This window comes from Anastrepha ludens, chromosome 2 (genome assembly GCF_028408465.1).
Source record: "Anastrepha ludens isolate Willacy chromosome 2, idAnaLude1.1, whole genome shotgun sequence".
NCBI classification, from domain to species: Eukaryota; Metazoa; Arthropoda; class Insecta; order Diptera; family Tephritidae; genus Anastrepha; species Anastrepha ludens.
The window spans coordinates 9,845,148-9,864,293 of NC_071498.1; the positions used below are offsets into that span (position 1 = coordinate 9,845,148).

At 39.8% G+C, this 19,146-nt stretch overlaps 1 protein-coding gene across 2 annotated transcripts in view; it reads right to left on the minus strand.

Annotated features, from left to right (window-relative positions):
• Positions 1–19,146, minus strand: part of LOC128863080 (neuroligin 4-like) — a 334,586-nt gene that overhangs the window by 148,511 nt on the left and 166,929 nt on the right. For both annotated transcript variants that reach the window (XM_054102016.1, XM_054102009.1), the window contains exon 9: positions 1,440–2,606. In XM_054102016.1, the coding sequence (XP_053957991.1) occupies positions 1,440–2,606 (1,167 nt within the window). The remainder of the gene's footprint in view (positions 1–1,439; positions 2,607–19,146) is intronic.

The window sequence follows — 19,146 nt, forward strand, 5'->3', positions numbered from 1 at the left end:
TCGATATTTGCTTCCATGGAGTAGTTGAAATTTCTGATGATCGACTGTATTTCATTGATTTTTCAAAATTTTGTTCGTTTCTTTGATTTTTAAACAAAATTAGCGATTTTTTCTTAACTCTTATTGTACGGCTCTACACTCTACAAGACTCTCATCGTGCCCATCCTAACGTATGGCGCAGAAGCTTGGACGATGACAACATCCGATGAAGCGACGCTTGGAGTGTTCGAGAGAAAGATTCTGCGTAAGATTTTTGGACCTTTGCATGTTGGCAACGGCGAATATCGCAGGCGATGGAACGATGAGCTGTATGAGCTTTACGACGACATAGACATAGCACAGCGAATAAAGATCTAGCGGCTACGTTGGCTGGGTCATGTCGTCCGAATCAATAAAAAGTATTCGACGCGGAACCAGCTGGAAAGATCAGGTGGAGAAGGTCTTGTCTTCGCTTGGTGTGTCCAATTGGCGCCGGTTAGCACGAGAAAGAAACGACTGGCGCGCTTTGTTAAACTCGGCTAAAATCGCGTAAGCGGTTATCACGCCAATTAAGAAGAAGAGATTATTGTACGGCCGGCCTCTGTAGTCGAATGGGTTTAAAACCCACCAAATGAAATTCTTTTTTTCGAATAGCAGTCGCCCTTTTGGCCGGCAACGACACACCTTTCAAGCAAAGATGGAAAAGCTTCTCATAAAAAAACAGCTGCTGTTGGGAGAAAACATAAAACTGTATATATGAAAAACATCTTAACAAAGAGTGGAAGCAACAGCTATATGGGTAAGGTGATGTGAAATGAACCCCCTTATGGGAAGATTTATAATTTTTGCAAAAGGCATCGTTGCCGATCATATTTGAACTTGTAAACTAGACAGCTGCAGTATACAAACAGACAAACAAGGGAGCGCATGAAGGTCAAAATAAAGATTTGCATCACTAAAAATGATTTTCTGCTTTTAATAAAAAATTTATTTGAATACAAAATTGGGTGTTTTACTTTAGTGCCACCTTGTATATATACTGCTACTGCTAAATAAATTTCTGTGCTTTAAAATAAAGAACGTGAGCTACTTAAGCCAGTTAATTGCTAAAAAAAATGAGAACATTTTTAAAATAAAACTAATTTTTTCTATAAATTACATTTCGGAAAAACCCAAAAGAAATTTCTTTGCTCTCCTTTCCAATCCCAGCATCTTTGGTTTAACAAGTCCATTTTTGTACAGCTATACATTCCAAAACCCTTTGTTTCACTGCATTCAGCGGTAGTAATTACAAATACAACAACAAGCACACAAACACAGCTCAGCCAATTTGACTGGCTCACTTCGAGCGCTTCATTGCAAGTTCACTTCACTCCAGCTCTCATTTTGTTTCCTTGCACTCCCCGATTATATTTCATCTCCACTCATTCTTGCACAGCTGTGGTTATGTAAACACTTACCTGCCGCTGCGCTATGCCTTGTCACCGAAGCAGCCAGATTCCTGGGCAGCGTCATGCAATCGCCCATGGCGACACCTGTGCCACTGGTTAGCAATAAATTGCCGCGTGAGTCGAGCAGCGTGGCTGTTACGCCACCTCCTCCATTGCCGCCACCGCCACCGCCACTTCCGCCCACACCACCACCTGGATTGCGTCCGTAGTTTATTGAGTTTGTGTGATGCAATGTGCCCGCTTTGGGCAGCGTCATCATGCCGGGGTTATAGGCGAGATTGCTGGTCATGGTGACATTACCACCACCACCACCGCCACCGACGCTTGTCGCTGCGCGACTGAAGGTTTGTGAGTTCATGCCTTTGATTTGCATGTGTTCACGTTGTTGCTGCTGCTGCTGATGTTGCTGTTGTTGCATATGCTGCTGTTGCTGCTGCTGCTTGGTTGTCGTGCTATAAGTCACGTTACAGCCACCACTGCCAGCCATCAAACTAGCGGCCATGTCTGGTGATCCATTGACCATAATCCCACCCCCTTGTTGTAGTTGTTGCTGTTGCTTGGCGGCTGAGGACATGCCACAGAGGTCAATACTACTACCACCCCCTTGCTGTTGTTGCTGCTGCTGTTGTTGCTGTTGCTGCTGCTGCACAGAGGCGCTGAGTTGCATGCCAGTATTGGCGCAAATGTGTGGCGGAGGTGGCTTAACATCTGCTGCATTCGCTGCTGCTGCAGCAGCAACCAACAACATGGCGCCCTGATCACCACCATGATTCTCCACATCTACAATCACGTTGGCGCTCTGCGAATGACCGATGTGATAGTGCGCATGTTTGATGGGGTCTGGCGGGTAGGGCACTTGCTGATGCATGCTGCGTTGCTGATATTGCTTTTGCAGTGTCTTCACCTCCAGCCGAGTCTTGTCGCGCTGATAGTAGACACCTGCGAAAATGAGTACGTTCAGGATGAGAAGACTACAACCGATGGCGATGGTTACGCTAAGCGCTGTAGAGTAAGCCGCATAGCCGGCTGCCTCGAATCCGGAGGACAGTGAGTCACTCGAGGAGTTGGCCAGAGTGTTGGGCGCGAATGCACCACTTGTGGCGGCGCCAGCGCCAGGCGTGTAATTGCCACCAACCGGTATGCATGTTGTAAACATATTCGGCTCGACGGTAGTCACTGCAAAGAGAGAGTGAAGAAGAGAAGGTATGCATGAAAATACGGTATTTTTAATAAACCTGCATGAATGTGAGGTATGTTGCAAAGGAGGGTGGGGTATTTGGTTGCAATAAATAATATCACTTTAAAGGTAATCGTTATTTGTTCTGCTGCTGAAATACGGCTGGATCCTCTATCGACTGTACCTATGAGTAATATAGTTTTTCCGTGTAAGCATGGTGCATTCCGTGCATCGTATGAAAGCGTAGCAAAAAACACACACCATTTATTTTATAATATTGATTGCTACTGTGCAATGTCGGCGGCTTACAGCAAAGTGAACATTTTTACGCTTGAAACAACTCCAAGCCAATCAAGTGAGATTGCTGAGTCGTTGGTGGTGACGATAGCTGCAAATTTAGAGATTCATAGTGTATACTCATTATCTTATCCTCCCCAATAGGTGTGACTAACTTTACTAATATTGGCTGACTAGAAAAGGAAGTAGCTGAAAACTATTAATTTTTGTTCTTTACAAAGTGAGTTGGCGGAGCTGCAGTAGTTTTTGTTCTTGTAAGAAGTATTTTTTGTTCTGCTAGGTGTTTGGCCGATATCCTCCTCCTATTTGTGGTGTGCGTCTTGATGTTGTTCTTAAATGCATGCAAATGGTTTTTTATGAAGAACCTTTTCATGACAGAAATAGACTGGGAGAGGGGCGAATGCTATTAGAAATAAATTTCTCTATCTATTGTAAGATAGTTCAAGAATAGAAACAAAAAAAAAGGATTTCCATCCTTTCAGTTATTTAAGATCCCCCTCATATGAAGTTGTTTGTGGGTATTGAGCCGTTAGTCCATAGTAGAATCGATTTTGCCTACTACAAATCTTGAAAATTTTCTGTTAAGATAAGTGATTAGTCCGCGGCATCAAGTGTTGTTTTCCATTTGAACTCTTACTGCAGATTTGTTCAGTCTCAAGAGAACGTCTCGTCTTGGCCACATTGAGATTGAAACCTCGCTGTCATCGTATCTGATTCTTAATGCACTTCCTAATCCTACACTTACTGGGGAATTGTATAAAATAGATCACAAATAAGTGATTGTCTAGAGATGTGCAACGCTTATTGCCGACCATTGCGAAGTACTCCAAACAGAGATTTTCCGTTTTTTGCAATCGAACTGCTACACAACTTTGATCTAGCTGTGAGCTCTTTGTTATTATACAAGTATGCTTATCCGATAGCGGTCCAATTCCTGAATGTTAAAACTTGGTTAAAGTACCAGCCTGGGACTCCTCAAGTAGCACTAAAGCGTAATTTTGATATCATTTTAAGACCTCCAACAGGTAAAGACCTACAACCAACCAGAGCTGCTGATGTAGTGGAGAAGGTTGATGGTAGGGTTGATCAAAAAAAGAAGTACCCAGTAACCTTGGACGTCTAGCTGTCAAACCCGGACATTTACAGAAAAAGTGCTTAACAATATCCTACTCTGAAAGATCTCCACAACTTCTATAATGGGAATTAAATGGCATACCCAGCTTTTCCGCGTGAGTGCTGATCATTCAATGACCATTTGGCCAGACTATGAGTTTGGAAATTTAATGGTGCAGAGTCCCATGAACTATCTGTGTCCTAGATCTTTGGTACTGAAGCCAAAATCGCTTCGAAGTAGCACACGAAGAAATGGAGCTCCATCTGTTCTGCACTTTTCTCAGAAATAATTTGTACAACTCCCCTTTAACAACTGTCAAGAGGATGCCAATGAGCGGGTAGGAGGTCTCTGAGGCCAATTCAGTTTTCTTCCTGTCAAGCTCATCACCAATTTCATTTCTGTCTATGCTCCTATCTATGTCCTGGAACCCAGATCGAAATATGTTATCTGCACACCCAAAAGATTTGATATACTTCTTATAAGAGTTGAACAGTTTGGACCTGCACCCTGGTGTCGTTAGTGCTTTGATCGTGGCTTGACTATCGGAAAAAATGTTGATATCTTCCTTGTTCCCGTGGTCCCTAAGCATTTCTGCATGCCGAAGTTCAGAGAGCTGCGGTTCAACTGTCTAAAAATTCTCTGTGCCCGTTGAGAGTTTGCCTCCAGAGTCCAACCCCTTTAACCTGATTGCACTTTGAGTAGCGACGGAAATAACGTGTAAGTTGATGGAAAGTAAGTGCACAAGGACATAAAGGGCGGCAATGGGCAAGTTTTGCATGCTCCTGTGTTGCTAATACAATCAGTGATATTATAGCCCTTCCGAAGAGCTTCTCCACAAAGCAGGCATCCATACGATAAAATTGGCCGAACCACTCTGTTGTACAATACATCCAAAGAACCACTTGTGGCTTGAGTCCCCACTTTTTGCGCAACATAATATAGATTTGCAAGAGTAGAAAGCTTTTCTGACCTTCTTTGCACGATTTTCAATGTGTAGCTTCCAATGGAGATTGGAGTAAAAAGACACTCCAAGATACGTAACTCCCGATGAAAGCGGGAACTCTCCTAAGAAAGGGAATAATCTGATAGCTTGTGAAAAAGAACGTACAATTTCCGCTTTTTTCCATTGCGAAACAACTGCCGCGTACACTTTAAGAAAAAATTGTAAGCTAGTCAATATGTCCAATAATATCTTGCTATTCCTAGTAATATAGAGAAGGCTAAAAGCGTTATGTTCCCGAGAAAAGTGCGATTGCATGTATGAGGAATTTCCTTGCTCAATGGAAATCTGCCTTTAAGGTCTTACCTACGACTTATAGTGTCTATAGGCCATCAAACCCGAGTGCAGTACAATAGACATTAAGTTGTCTCTGAGTGCTTTACTTGCTAGTTTGACCTGACAAAAAGAAAAAACCATTTCAATGAACAGGCATAATTGTCGCTTCCCATCTACTAAGTGATAGCATAGATTGCGGTTCCCTAGTAGTGATTTGTGGCGAGGGTGTATTCAATTTAACTGATTAAAGACGAACTCTAGCTTGCGGTGCTTCCTATATAAAGGAAACTTCTTTATAGTACAAAAATGTAACACAAAACTCCACTGAATTTCTATTCCAATTCTTTTCATTAAGGTGAAACAGGGAATGAGTAGCTGTGGTTGTGGCTAAATAATACAAATAAGTAAATTTCATTCTGGTAACTGGAATTTTAATACAAATTAAGGTTGCCGGAAAATGCAACCATATAAATTTATTTCAAAAGTGCCGCTGGCTGCCAGAAATTGGCCAACAATGTTGCAAATGAATAAATAAATAAGTGAGCAGTTGAGTGGTCTGAGAGTTGGGGAGTACAAACTCGAGTAGATGAATAAATGAGTGAATGAATGAGTGACTGTTAAAATGTATAATTTATAGTTAGAATTTGGAAAAGTGAAAACTAAAACTTTAAAATTCAAACTAAATGATTTAACCGAAAAATGTAGCAGTAACCAACAGACGGACAAAGTAGCCAACTACACTATCAAGCAAGAAGACGAAAGCTGATGGATATGCGAGAATGAGTGAAGGGTCAAGCAGCCAAGTAAAATATAATATTAGAAGTTGCAAAATTTCAGTGTGGCACTCAACAAATAACTCGAAATTTTCTATTCGAGTGCAGAAAAGCAGAAAAATTTGTATAAGCAGAGAATTTTCGTCCATCAGTCCGTGGCACAAATACAAATTCACCACACAAACACTTGTACAAGTATGCATAAGTATGTGGGTATGTAGTGTGTCGATATGTATCTTTAGCAAAACCCGTTTGCGGCTGAGTTTGACTGTGAGTAATTGAAATGTATGCCACATAATAAAATGCTGCTACATTGTAGCTGGGTTAGTAATTTGCAATGCAATACGAAAGCAGTGATAAGTGAACTTGGAAAACCTAAAAAATAGAAGATTCGGAAGGGAGCAAACAGTAACTTTTGTACCCAATGCTTATATTTATAGTTGTACAGTGATTGCTATGTAATTGAGTAAGCAGAGGAGCTGCAAACAGACCAAAGTGCGGGCTGGCTCTCCTTTATAATAGCACTGAAATATTTAAATATAAGCAGCAAACGGAAATGTTTAAACATTTAGCATCGCCTTAAAGCGGAATACTTCTAAGCAGGGTTGTCTACTATAATTTTGTAGAGAAAAGTTGTTAAAGAAGTTTTAAGAGTTTGTATCAAAGAGGAATGTTTCCAGTTCAGCATTAGCTTAAAGCAGAATATTTCTAAGCAGGGTTGCCAACTATATTTTTGTATACAAAATTTAGTGAGCAATTTTTAACATTTTGTATCAAAGGCAAATGTTTTCAAATTTAGCATCAGCTTAAAACAGAACATTTCTAAACAGGGTTGCCAACTATATTTTTGTAAACACAATTTATTAAACAATTTTCAACATTTTGTATCAAAGGGAAATGTTTTCAAATTCAGCATCAGCTTAAAGCAGAATATTTCTAAGCAGAGTTGCCAACTATATTTTTGTATACAAAATTTAGTGAGCAATTTTTAACATTTTGTATCAAAGGCAAATGTTTTCAAATTTAGCATCAGCTTAAAACAGAATATTTCTAAGCGGGGTTGCCAACGATATTTTTGTATACAAAATTTATTAAAGAATTTTTAAGAGTTTGTATTAAAGGAAAATGTTTTCAAATTTAGTACCACCTTAAAGCATAGCATTTCTAAACAGGGCTGCCAGCTAGTATTTTGTAGACAAAATTTATTAAGGAATTTTTAAGAATTTGTATCAAAGGGAAATGTTTTCAAATTTAACATCAGCTTAAAACAGAATCTTTCTAAGCAGGGTTGCCAACTATATTTTTGTGTCCAAAATTTATTAAAGAATTTTTAACAATTTGTATCAAAAGGAAATGTTTCAACGTTTAGCATCACCGTAAAGTAAAATAATTTTTAACATTTTGTATCAAAGGGAAATGTTTTCAAATTTGGCATCAGCTTAAAGCAGAATATTTCTAAGCAGGGTTGCCAACGATATTTTTGTATACAAAATTTATTAAAGAATTTTTAAGAGTTTGTATCAAAGGGAAATGTTTTCAAATTTAACATCAGCTTAAAGCAGAATATTTCTAAGCAGGGTTGCCAACTATATTTTTGTGTACAAAATTTATTAAAGAATTTTTAACATTTTGTATATTATCAAAGGGAAATGTTTTCAAATTTGGCATCCGCTTAAAGCAGAATATTTCTAGGTAGGGTTGCCAGCTAATTATTTTGTAAACAAAACTTATTAAATAGTTTTTAAGAATGCTAAGGTATTTTAAAATATTTAATAGTAGGTTTGCCAAGAAAAATATCTTATTAGAGGTGCATTTTTGAACAGGGTCGCCACCCATTTTTTAAATAAAAGTGTAATTTTTTGAAACTGTATGCTGTTAAACACTTTAACAAAACTTTTTCTTTAAATAAATTTTTTGGGTGTTGCCATATTTTTTATAAAAATATAAATATAAGTAAATGAGAAAATCCTAAGAAAGTACGAGTTAAACCAAAATTGTTCTAAATTTAGGATCACTTTTAGTGAATATTTCTAATGCAGTTGCCACCTATTTTTCGATATAAACAAATTTATAAAAGAAAGAGCGAAAGAGGTGAAATATCGTTAAATAATTGAAATATTAAATCACACATTCGTTGAAAAGTATACATCAGATGAAAGTTCAGTAATATTACAGATACTTTTAATATTGTGCATATAGCATCTAAAAAGGGGTGCCACAATTTATCATTAAAGAAATTTAAATAACTAAGTACGACTTTTAAATAACTAAGTACGATTAAGTATGAAAAATATTAAAGTATTCAGGTAGATCTATTTTGAAAAACATTTGCATTCATTTTTTTTTAAATAAAAAATAAAAGTAATGAATTGCTATTTAGGGGAAGGGTTTAAAAAATTTCAATTGCATCTTGACTTAAAAAAAAAGTTTCCATATTGCTTTTGAATTACCATTTAAAAAAATATATATATATTGCTTTAATAAACGATATGGTTTTATAGCAGCATGGTGTAAGCAAATTTTTATTTTCAGAATGTGTATGCCAATATTTTGTTGAAGAAGTGTATTTTGGATTTTTCATAAAACACTCCTAAAAAGAGGCTGAAACTTTAAACACCTTTCATTACACAGTGCGACATCAAAAATCAAACCGCACCGGACCTTTTTTTTCTGAAAATATACCTATTCAATAGCAAAACCCTCGCTGGGTTTTTAAAAGTTAGCTCGATTTTTTTTTTTATTGCGTTTTGAAGTTTTCTATTTTCATGAGATTTTGGAGTTTTACCTGTACGCTAAATTTGACTTATAAATCGACCTTTGTTTGATTTAATCGATTTATTTTGTCATAGCTTGATGCAGAAATTTCGTACATGTACAAATAAACTTATTTTGAGAAGAACCTAAATCTCAATTCGCAATTTTGAATACCAAAATTTCGAAAAATTGTAATATATGTTTTTACCATTTTTTACTGTAATTATCAAAATAATTTTATACGTAACCACCCGTTATACACATTCTCAGATTTTTCAATTTTTGCTAGTATTTTTTCCAGATACGGTTTTTCAATGAATATTGGATGTAACAAAATGTGATCGTGAGTAGTGAAAAGCAAGATTGGTCTCACAAGACTTTTAGCCTGTTAAGTACATAGAAAAGTGGCTAGCACACATTCCAAAATAAAAAGTATAAAGAAGGTTGTAGTCTGTCTTATCAGGAAATGTTTGTTTTAGAAATTCCAAAATTTGTTCCCAACGATTTTACCTGTTCTAAGATCGCAGCAGTCTTGCGAGATCAGGTTCGTGCATAACAACTCCTAAAACACATTTGACGCGCTAAATATTTTGTGAACAATACGGTTTTTGTTAACATATTTGAATTTATTAATTTCATTTACGTGAATTTTTTATGAATTAAGAAAATAAAAAATGTACAATTGTCCTGCAAATATTAACGTTTTCTGCTATTGTTGTGGACGTTTCACAACAGAGTATAAAAAAATTATTTTTATGAAGAAAAATCTTGTTAAAAATTTATTTTTTTAGAAAATAACAAACTTAAAGTTCAGTTTTATGTTTTTATCTTATAAATGACTTTTTTAGTACATTTTGCAACATTTTTGAAAGAAGATTCATAATTACAGTAAAAAATGGTAAAAACATACAATTTTTCGAAATTTTGGTATTGAAAATTGCGTATTGAGATATAGGTTCTTCTCAAAATAAGTTTATTTGTACATGTACGAAATTTCTGCATCAAGCTATGACAAAATAAATCGATTAAATCAAACAAAGGTCGATTTATAAGTCAAATTTAGCGTACAGGTAAAACTCCAAAATCTCATGAAAATAGAAAACTTCAAAACGCAATAAAAAAAAAATCGAGCTAACTTTTAAAAACCCAGCGAGGGTTTTGCTATTGAATAGGTATATTTTCAGAAAAAAAAGGTCCGGTGTGGTTTGATTTTGATGACCCCAAAATTGTCGCACAGTGTTATTATTAACCTTCACATATTTTAATAATGCCTTTTTCCTCCATTTATCACTACTTACTATGCTTTACAAACGGTTTATCTGATTTTTGATAGAAATTCAGAAATATGCACTGGTAGACGTATTGATATTTTTATAATCGGTTCTTCAAGATGAGCCGAATCAGTGGATTCTACGCCTTCCCAATAGACTTGTTTTAAATTTTGAATAAAAATTTTTACCTACTGTCTTACAAGAAATGGAGTTTCTCGACCATTTGAAATGCTGAAACTTATACTATTGGGCTCTGCAAAAGTTATGATATGTCGCTATTGAAAACTCCGATACTTCCCAAGCACCCATTTTTTGTTAGAAGCACTTTTTTTGTGAAATTTGTGCGATGAAGAGATCAGGGAATATTTCTGCAAATTTTTAATATTTTTTTTATTGTCTTTTATTTGTTTTACGAGGTGTAAAAGCAATAGAAAGCCTTAGTCAGTTTGGTACTTAAGCATCACTTAAAACACTTCAAGGTTATACAGATTAGGCTGATGTTGAAATGGACAGAAAATTAGGTATGAAATATAACGCTTTTCATGTGTCTGTTGCCGCTTTGTCCGTGGCGTAGATACTCTTTAGGTCTAATTTTTAATTGCATAGATCCGGCTGAATCTGAATGGGATGCTTAGACTATACCGACTTTTAAAGCAACGGTCAAAAGCATCGGGGTTATTTGCAAAAATATGCCAGGATCTTCAGGAAACCTTACAAGAGCATCACTAGCAGGGATAAATATCCCATTCCCAGGGCTGCCCCCCAGTAAACTTGCCCTGTCTAGTGTACCGTATCCCACCCCCAATCTTTCGTCACAGGGGCAACTCATTGCAGCAAGTTTGCTCCAAATACTTCTCTTCCTGGCTGGCGTCGAACCCAACCCCGGACCAGAGGTATTTTACTGCTGCATTTGCCACAAACGGCTCCACCTGAACTCCACCTCGGTTAGGTGTAATCAGTGCAACGGGTGGTGCCATCTTAAGACCTGCTCAGGCCTTAAGACACACAGGGAGTGGTCCACAAGGTATGTGGCCACGTGTTGCTCCCGCTCACAGGCGGCCTCTGCTCAACGGCGACACTGCCCTCAGTGCCGGCACGTCACACTGCCGCCACCAACAACACCTCAACGGTAAGGAGCCCCCACGAGCAACACAACTCCCTCTCTGACCCACAACCCTCCTGCTCCTACCTTAGTGCGGGGACAAACCAGCAGCTCTTGGTCCCCCGCACAGTCTGCTCCGTGTGTCAGACCGTAGATCCTCGGAACTTGAAAACTGTCCAATGCAATTCTTGCAGTGGCTGGTGCCATTTTCGGAGGTGCTCCGCCCTGCACACCACCCGTGAGTGGACACGGGACTACGTTGCCCCCTGCTGCAGAGCTCTGCACACGCCACCGCCCCCAGCCGCCGCGGCTCGATTCATACTCGCTGGACGGATCCGGGACCAATTTCCCAGCTGAAGCAGCTGTTCTGGCAAACGAGCGTGATCGCCTACGCCGGCCGATCCCGGGGATCCTCGAATAAAGGACCTCAATTCGGAGATCCGGCAACTGGTAACCAAACTCAAGCGGACCAAATGGGTAGAGCATCTTAAGTCCTGTAACTTCACCTCTGGTGTGAGCAAGCCACCGTAAGGTCCCTGTCGAACCCGACGAAGCACAACGACGGCCGAAGGCCGCTCACGCGAAAAGAAGTTCTACGCAAAATTACGGTGGATTGCGTAGCCGGAGTTGGACTGATGAGGGTTATTTTTTTGATGCGCGAGCTACTTTAACAAATTATACTGCATCCTCCGGTCGGTTCCACAAACTGCCATACAACAGTGCACCGCTTGCTTTCTCCAGCGGCGAGGTTCAGGGGGCCATCAAACATATGAAACCATCTTGCCATTGACCCTGACGGACCAAACATGCTGATGCTGAAAAAGCTGGGTCCACTGGGAGTAAAATTCCTCACCAAGGTCTTCAACCTGCCTATGGCCACTCTCATCATTCCTGATAAGTGGAAATTAGGGAGAGTGGTCCCACTACTGAAGCCTGGGAAACCCGCCAACAAAGGGGAGTCCTATCGTCCGATAACTCTCCTTTCCCCAGTAGTGAAGACACTTGAAGCCCTTCTACTCCCACTACTCACAGAACACCTGACTCCAGCCTCACACCAGCATGGTTTCGGAAGAGTGCACAGCACCACCACGGCACTCACCGTTATAAACACCCAGGTAAACTGTGGACTAAATCCAAACCGCCCCTGCGAGAGGACTGTCCTAGTAGCGTTGGATATACAAAATACTTTCGATACAGCCAGCCACGCCACACTACTAGATGACATTTTACAGTCGACACTCCCGCCAGGGCTGAAGAGGTGGTCTGCGAACTACCTGAGTGGTCGTCACTCGACGGTGATATTTCGAGACAAAACGTCAAAACAGAGAAAAATAAAGCAAGGAGTACCGCAGGGTGGTGTCCTTTCACCCTTGCTTTTTAATTTCCACATTTCGAAACTCCCCTAGCCACCAGAGGGAGTCTCACTGGTCTCGTACGCCGACGACTGCACGATAATGGCATCGGGCAATGACATTGATGGCCTATGCACCAAAGTAAACGACTACCTCGCCCGCCTTTCTCGCTTCTTCACTGCGAGAAACCAAAAACTTTCTCCCACTAAATCCACGGCGACCTTTTTAACCACCTAGACAAAGGAGGTCAAGCTGCAACTTCAGGTACACGTCGATGATACCCCAATACCGACGGTAAATAACCCCAGAATATTGGGAGTCACCTTTGACAGCTTGCTCTTCTTCTCCGCGCACACAACCGCTATTGCAACGAGGGTACAGAATCGCAACAAGGCCCTCAAGTCGCTAGCCGGCAGCACTTGGGGCAAAGACAAAGAAATGTTGCTGTCGACTTTCAAAGCAATAGACCGACCGGTTCTTAACTATGCTGCGCCTGTCTAGTCGCCCGGAACCAGTGATACGCAGTGGACGAAGCTCCAGACCCGACAAAACACTGCTTTAAGGACCGTGAGAGGATGCCTCTCGATGTCACCTATACAACATCTACATAATGAAGCCCAAATGCTGCCTGTTAAGGAGCATAACAAACTGCTCAGTAAGCAGTTTCTGCTGGGGTGTTACCGCAGGCCTCACCCATGCAGACACCTGCTCGAGCCTGAGTCACTTCCCAGGCACATCAGGAGGCAATTCCTCAACTACGCGGACGAGATCTCAGACAAAACAAACAGAGAGTTACTGAATCGGGCAGTGTACAGACAGGCCATAAACGACATTCATAGGGAGACTCTCACCACCTTCTTAACCTCCCGACCCGTTATCGGAGTCCAACCACCAACAATCGCTGACGAAGAGCTCCAACTTCCTCGAGAGTCTCGCGTAACCTTGGCACAATTACGTTCTGGATATTGTAGCAGGTTAAACTCCTACTTATCCAGAATCGACCCCGATATACTAAACATATGTCCGGCATGTGAAGGCACCCCGCACGACACTAACCACCTTTTCACATGCCCCATCAAACCCACTCATCTAACACCTCTCTCCCTCTGGACCCAACCCGTCGAAACAGCTAGTTTCCTGGGCCTACCGTTAGATGAGCTAGACGAAGACGACCGGTGATTACACTACACTGACAGAGCGAAGATACTGCTACAACTACAACAACAACAACATCCTAATTTTAGTGACCAATTCACGACACCTCCGTGTGAGATAATTATGTCCTCAAATCGTTCGAAATAAAATGATGTCATCTGGAATACTTGACATACCTCGACAAACCAACATAGCCACCACAGCCTGTCATTATGGAGGAAAATCTTTTTTTATTAAACAATCATTACATGATGCATTATTATTCACTCTTTTATGCATACTACTTACCCGCACTCTTAGGCCGCTCATTTATGAATTGGGCACAAAAACAAAATGTACATAGCAGTAATTGTTTTTAAAAGCAAGTCAATTGAGAAATCTCTTCAGCGAGTAGCCGTGAAGAAGTCGCTGTGATAAGTGTACAAGTTGGTGGAGTGGCTGGGTGATGTATGCGTTGCACGAGAGCCCAAGTACTTAATGTGCATTTAATTAGAGCAATGGTGAAAGCCAGAAAATCGAGTTGCCAACAAGAACAAATGATAAAAAAAGCAATAAGCAGTAACAATAACAAAAACTATAAAGAGCACACAGTGAACTTGCGCCGGAATGAGTGAGAGCAGCATGAGCAGGTCGACAGCTTTATCCTTAACCACTAATGCCATTGTAAGTGGCGCTTGTTGTAGCCACTTTTTGTTATTGTAAATTGCATGCCCACCACCACTACATAGTTAGTTGAGCAGTGTTCTTGGTGTTGTAGTCATTGTAAGCGCTTAATGAACTTTGCCAGTGAAGTATGTAGGCAAGCACTCGTCGCGTTACGCCCATAATGATGGGCTGATGTGCACTCACCGGTCAACAAGCGAATTAATGATAATTGCATTTGCCGTGCGGTAAAAAGGAAGCAAACGGCGTGAAGGACGTGAGCAGAGCACTTAAAGCTCTGAAGTGTGCTATAAGCGAAAGTTACGAAAAGTAGAAAAATCTTCTCTTTTATTTTACTCATATTTTTTATTTTTAGCTGCCTTCAGTGCTTTTTGGTGTCTTTTTTGCAAGTTAAAAAGAATGCTAGACATTTGTGGTCATTTATCTAATCACTTTGCGCTTTATTTTTCTTGCTTTCTTAGGACAACGGGGTGTGAGTCAGTTTGGGGGAAGGTTGTGTCAGTTGGTTACGGTAATAATCAGCAGACGAGCGGGCAAGCAGAAGTTTGTCAAGCGAACTTGAACACCGCCAAAGAAGCGTTGGACATTTTTAATTACTTTTGAAGTTTACTAACAGCAGCGCAAAAGTGCCAGAAGGGCGTTGTACGTGAAAGGGACTGGAAGTAGATGCCACTCTGAGAAAACTTTGGTGGAAAATAACTCATCATGGACTATAAAATTTAAGCTAAAAATGTTAGCTCGGATTAGAAAATTGATATCCGTGGTGCAAAGCGGAGAGGAGTAGAGAAGAAGAAGAAAGTAGAGCGCTGAGAGTAATTTTCTGTGAGTTAAGAATCGGCTTAAGAAAAAATTGAGTTATAAACTCAACCTTACTCCACCAACAAAGCTATATATTTGGGTGACTCTCTCTCGAAAACTGGCTTTTTTGAAATTATTAATAAATCGTTATGATTGATCGTACGAGTTCGATATACCAAATAAGCAAGTACAGTAGGTTCTGTTTTTATGCGGTAGATACGTTCCGCAAGAAACAGCATAAAAAAAGCTACTAGTTCTATAGTAAAACAATAGATACGTTTCAAATGCTAAAACCGCATAAATCTGAAATAATCGCATAAAAAAGGGCACTAGTCCCATATTATTACTATAGATACGTTCCATAGACCGCATGAATCTGAAATAATTAAATAAAATCGCATAAACAAAAAATTGTATCTTTGAAAATTATATCTTTATATATCTTCCATACTTGTAGGGTTAGCATTTCTGATGTAATCTGTGATGAGTTTTTGCTTAGCTGGTTTAGAATTTTGTTTATATGTACAATTCCCGATAGGTCGACATGCATTTTGTAATTTAAAAAAAACCGCACTATTTCAAAACCGCATAAAAAAAAGCCGCATAAAAACAGAACCTACTGTATGTGCACGTATGCATGTAAAGGGTGATCAGATTGGAGGTACTTTTTCCAATAGGGGTTTTTTGACAGATCACGTATGACTAAAACTGAACACATAACTTTATTCAGTATTCGTTGACCTTTCATTAAAGAAAGAGCTAGGAAAATCGACGCTCTGTGAAAAGTGTTCATCTCGCGCTCAGGCCAATTTATGGTGTTCAGTGATGAAGCCCATTTTTGGTTTAATGGCTTTTTCAATAAACAAAATTGCTATATGAGAGATGAAGAGCAACCCGAAACGGTTCAAGAATAGCCATTACATCCGTTTTAAATAACTGTTTGGTGGGGCCTATGGGCTGGCGAAATAATCGCCCAATATTTCTTCAAAGACGAGGCTGGCACCAATGTAACAGTGAATGGCGAACGTTATTGCGCCATGATAAACGACTTTTTTTTTGTCGGAAATTGAAGCCCGTGATCTCCATAACTTATCGCCGTCTCAGATCAGTGAACTGTCCACCAAGATCGGGTGATATCACGCCGTTGGACTTTTATTTGTGGGGATATGTGAAGTCTAAATGCTTTGTGGATAAACCAGCTTCGATTGAGTCATTGTATAGCAATATTATTAAAGTTATTCACGAGATACCGACCAAAACTATGGTCCTCCAGCGATTTATTCAAAATTGGTTCTTACTGATGGCCGATTTACGCCGATTTGCGGCCAGTATTTGAAAGGGATTATCTTAAAACTAGCAGATGCCGACATCTCAATGGACGATGCAAAAACAACAGCACTGAACCGTGTACGATGGAAGAGTCTTGTCGAGGCCCTACGACTCCGAGAGGAGTCAACAAGAACAAAAAAAAGTCTTTCAAAAATAAACGTCTACACAAAACTAATAAAGATTGTCCAATGAATTTGAATTATCGTTATTTTATTGTATTTCAATTTAAAATTCGATATCTTTGGATTAGTCACCCTTTAAATACAAGAGACATTCCAAAATTACGGCCAAACACGTCGCTGATGCTCTTAGTACAGTAGTCAAGAAGTGAAAAAGGACTTTTGAGTGAGAAAATTTACCAAGAAAACTTTGTAATAAAAAAATGTTGTCAACAACTAATAGTAGGGGCACAGTAAATGAACAGATATAAAAAAGTTCAGACAAAAACTTTTCTATCGTCATAAGAGTTGATGCAATAAAAGTTTCTGATGTTATCTCTGATGTCTTAAGCAATTGAATACCCAGAATTAAGTGGCGGCTGTTTTAGGGCTGTGTGGCAATTTTACCGTTTTATTAATAAGAAACCATCAACAAATCAAAATTAGTATTTAACTCCTAACCACTCTTTTCGAACGCGTTCTCATGTGCGATTCCTCCTCCTTTTCATTCGATACCACAAACTATACGGCGTTAAGGTCTAACACTTGGGGACTGCGCCTAGTTAACCTGTTCACGGATGGCTCGAAGCTGGACGGTAGGGTTAGAGGAGGAGTATTCTGCAAAGAGCTCCCCACCAAACTCAAATTCCGGCTCCGGATCACTGCAGTGTGTTCCAAACAGAGGTGGCCGTAATCAAAGAGGCAGCGGACTGGCTACTTACTTGCGAAATAACTGTTAAGAAGGTAAATATTTACTCCGATAGCCAAGCGGCAATTAGGGCCCTAGGTTCTATTATGGTGCACTCGAAACTGGTCAGGGAATGCCTGGTCTCTCTCTCGATTGCATCAGAATTCTTCGATATAAAGATATTTGATAAAGATACCTGGTCACAGTGACATTGCTGGAAACTGCGAAGCTGACGAGTTGGCCAAACAAGGGGCCTGCGAAAAGAGAGGATCGGGATCCCCTTGACAACCTGCGCTCTACTCCTGGAAGAATGGGCTTTGCACCAACTCAGCAAGCGCTGGGCAAGTACACGAACGGGTACGGTCGCGAAGTCCTTCTGGCCACGTTTGGATAGGAGGCGTTCGAGTGATACTCCGAGGATGACAAAATCTCATCTCTCAAATTTCGTGAGCACGGGACACTGTCCGCGTGGTATACATGCCGTGAGACTCGGAATCACTTCGAGTCCTGTTTGCGTCAGCTGTATGGAAGATGAGGTGGAATCATCTCAGCACCTGCTCCTCAGCTGCCTAGCCCTCGCGGGACTCAGATTCAAGCACCTTCGTTCTCACTTCTTTTCTGCGCCTGCTGATATAGCAGGTCTTGATAACAAAAATCTGAGGAACTTCATCAGCATCATAAAGAGGTTAACACAACCGCAGACCAGTCACCGTTCATAGTTCACAAACACTCAACCCTCCCCATCCCTTTCCCTTTCGTCCGTTTTTCCTTCACCTCTTTTTCTCCTCTTGCAATGGTATCACAAAGGATGAACCAAACTTCTTTCGTCCAAGTGGGCCCATTCTTTGGGCAACCATCACTACCTAACCTAACCTGATCTGATCTTAACCTGGTCTGATTTTCGAAGTGCTGCCTCTGGTCCCCCCCTTGCTGGGCTATGTTTATCTCGCTTCAAAGGTTATATGGCTCATCGTCACATTATTTGCAATATTAAACACCGTTAGCTCTGAAACACCCACAAACGTTATGTTTACGTTATGAAATTTTTTGAATAATGTTGTCATATTTATGTTGCTTGTTAGTCATCAATTTTTATGAACCAGTCTCAATAAAAAATAAAATAAAATAATATAAAAATAAATATTGTCCTAGATAACTGGACATTCCGCCGAACTATGGCTCCCTCACTCACTAATATGGCTCTCGTGGGGCCCTTTCAACGAATGCCCATACTTCTGCACCATTTATGTAGTAGGATAATCATGATGGCGAAATTTGTATTGTACTATGATTTATATTATTTATATTTCATTAACATTTGATGAGAAAAATTATTATTTGTTTATTATTTTCTTGAAAAGATATAAAAAAATAATTTTTTATTAAACAAAAATTGGTCGACTCATTGAGTTTTTTCCCCTTTTTGGCACATGTGAACAAATATTATAAAAACTTACAATTTGTGATTAACTCAAGAATGTATCGCGGAAGCAAAGTAATATAATAGTCCGGTAGCCAGGGCTCGATTTTGGACTGCGTTTTCATATCGTTAAATTCTTGACTTTACTTGTGATTTAGCTTTCATGAATAATGAAAGTGAACGTCAGTTGGCGCACCCGCGGTGGTGATTGTAGGAGGGTACGAAACGTGTCGAAAAAAAATGTCTACCAACTCATTTTATACCGGCTGAAATTTTTTTCATCTATTGTTGACATTTAGTAGAATAAAAAAAAAAAATTGTCAGCTGCGCGGTAGCGGAGGGAAAACACGTCAGCTGAACAGGTGAACTTGTAAAAAAAATTGAAAAGT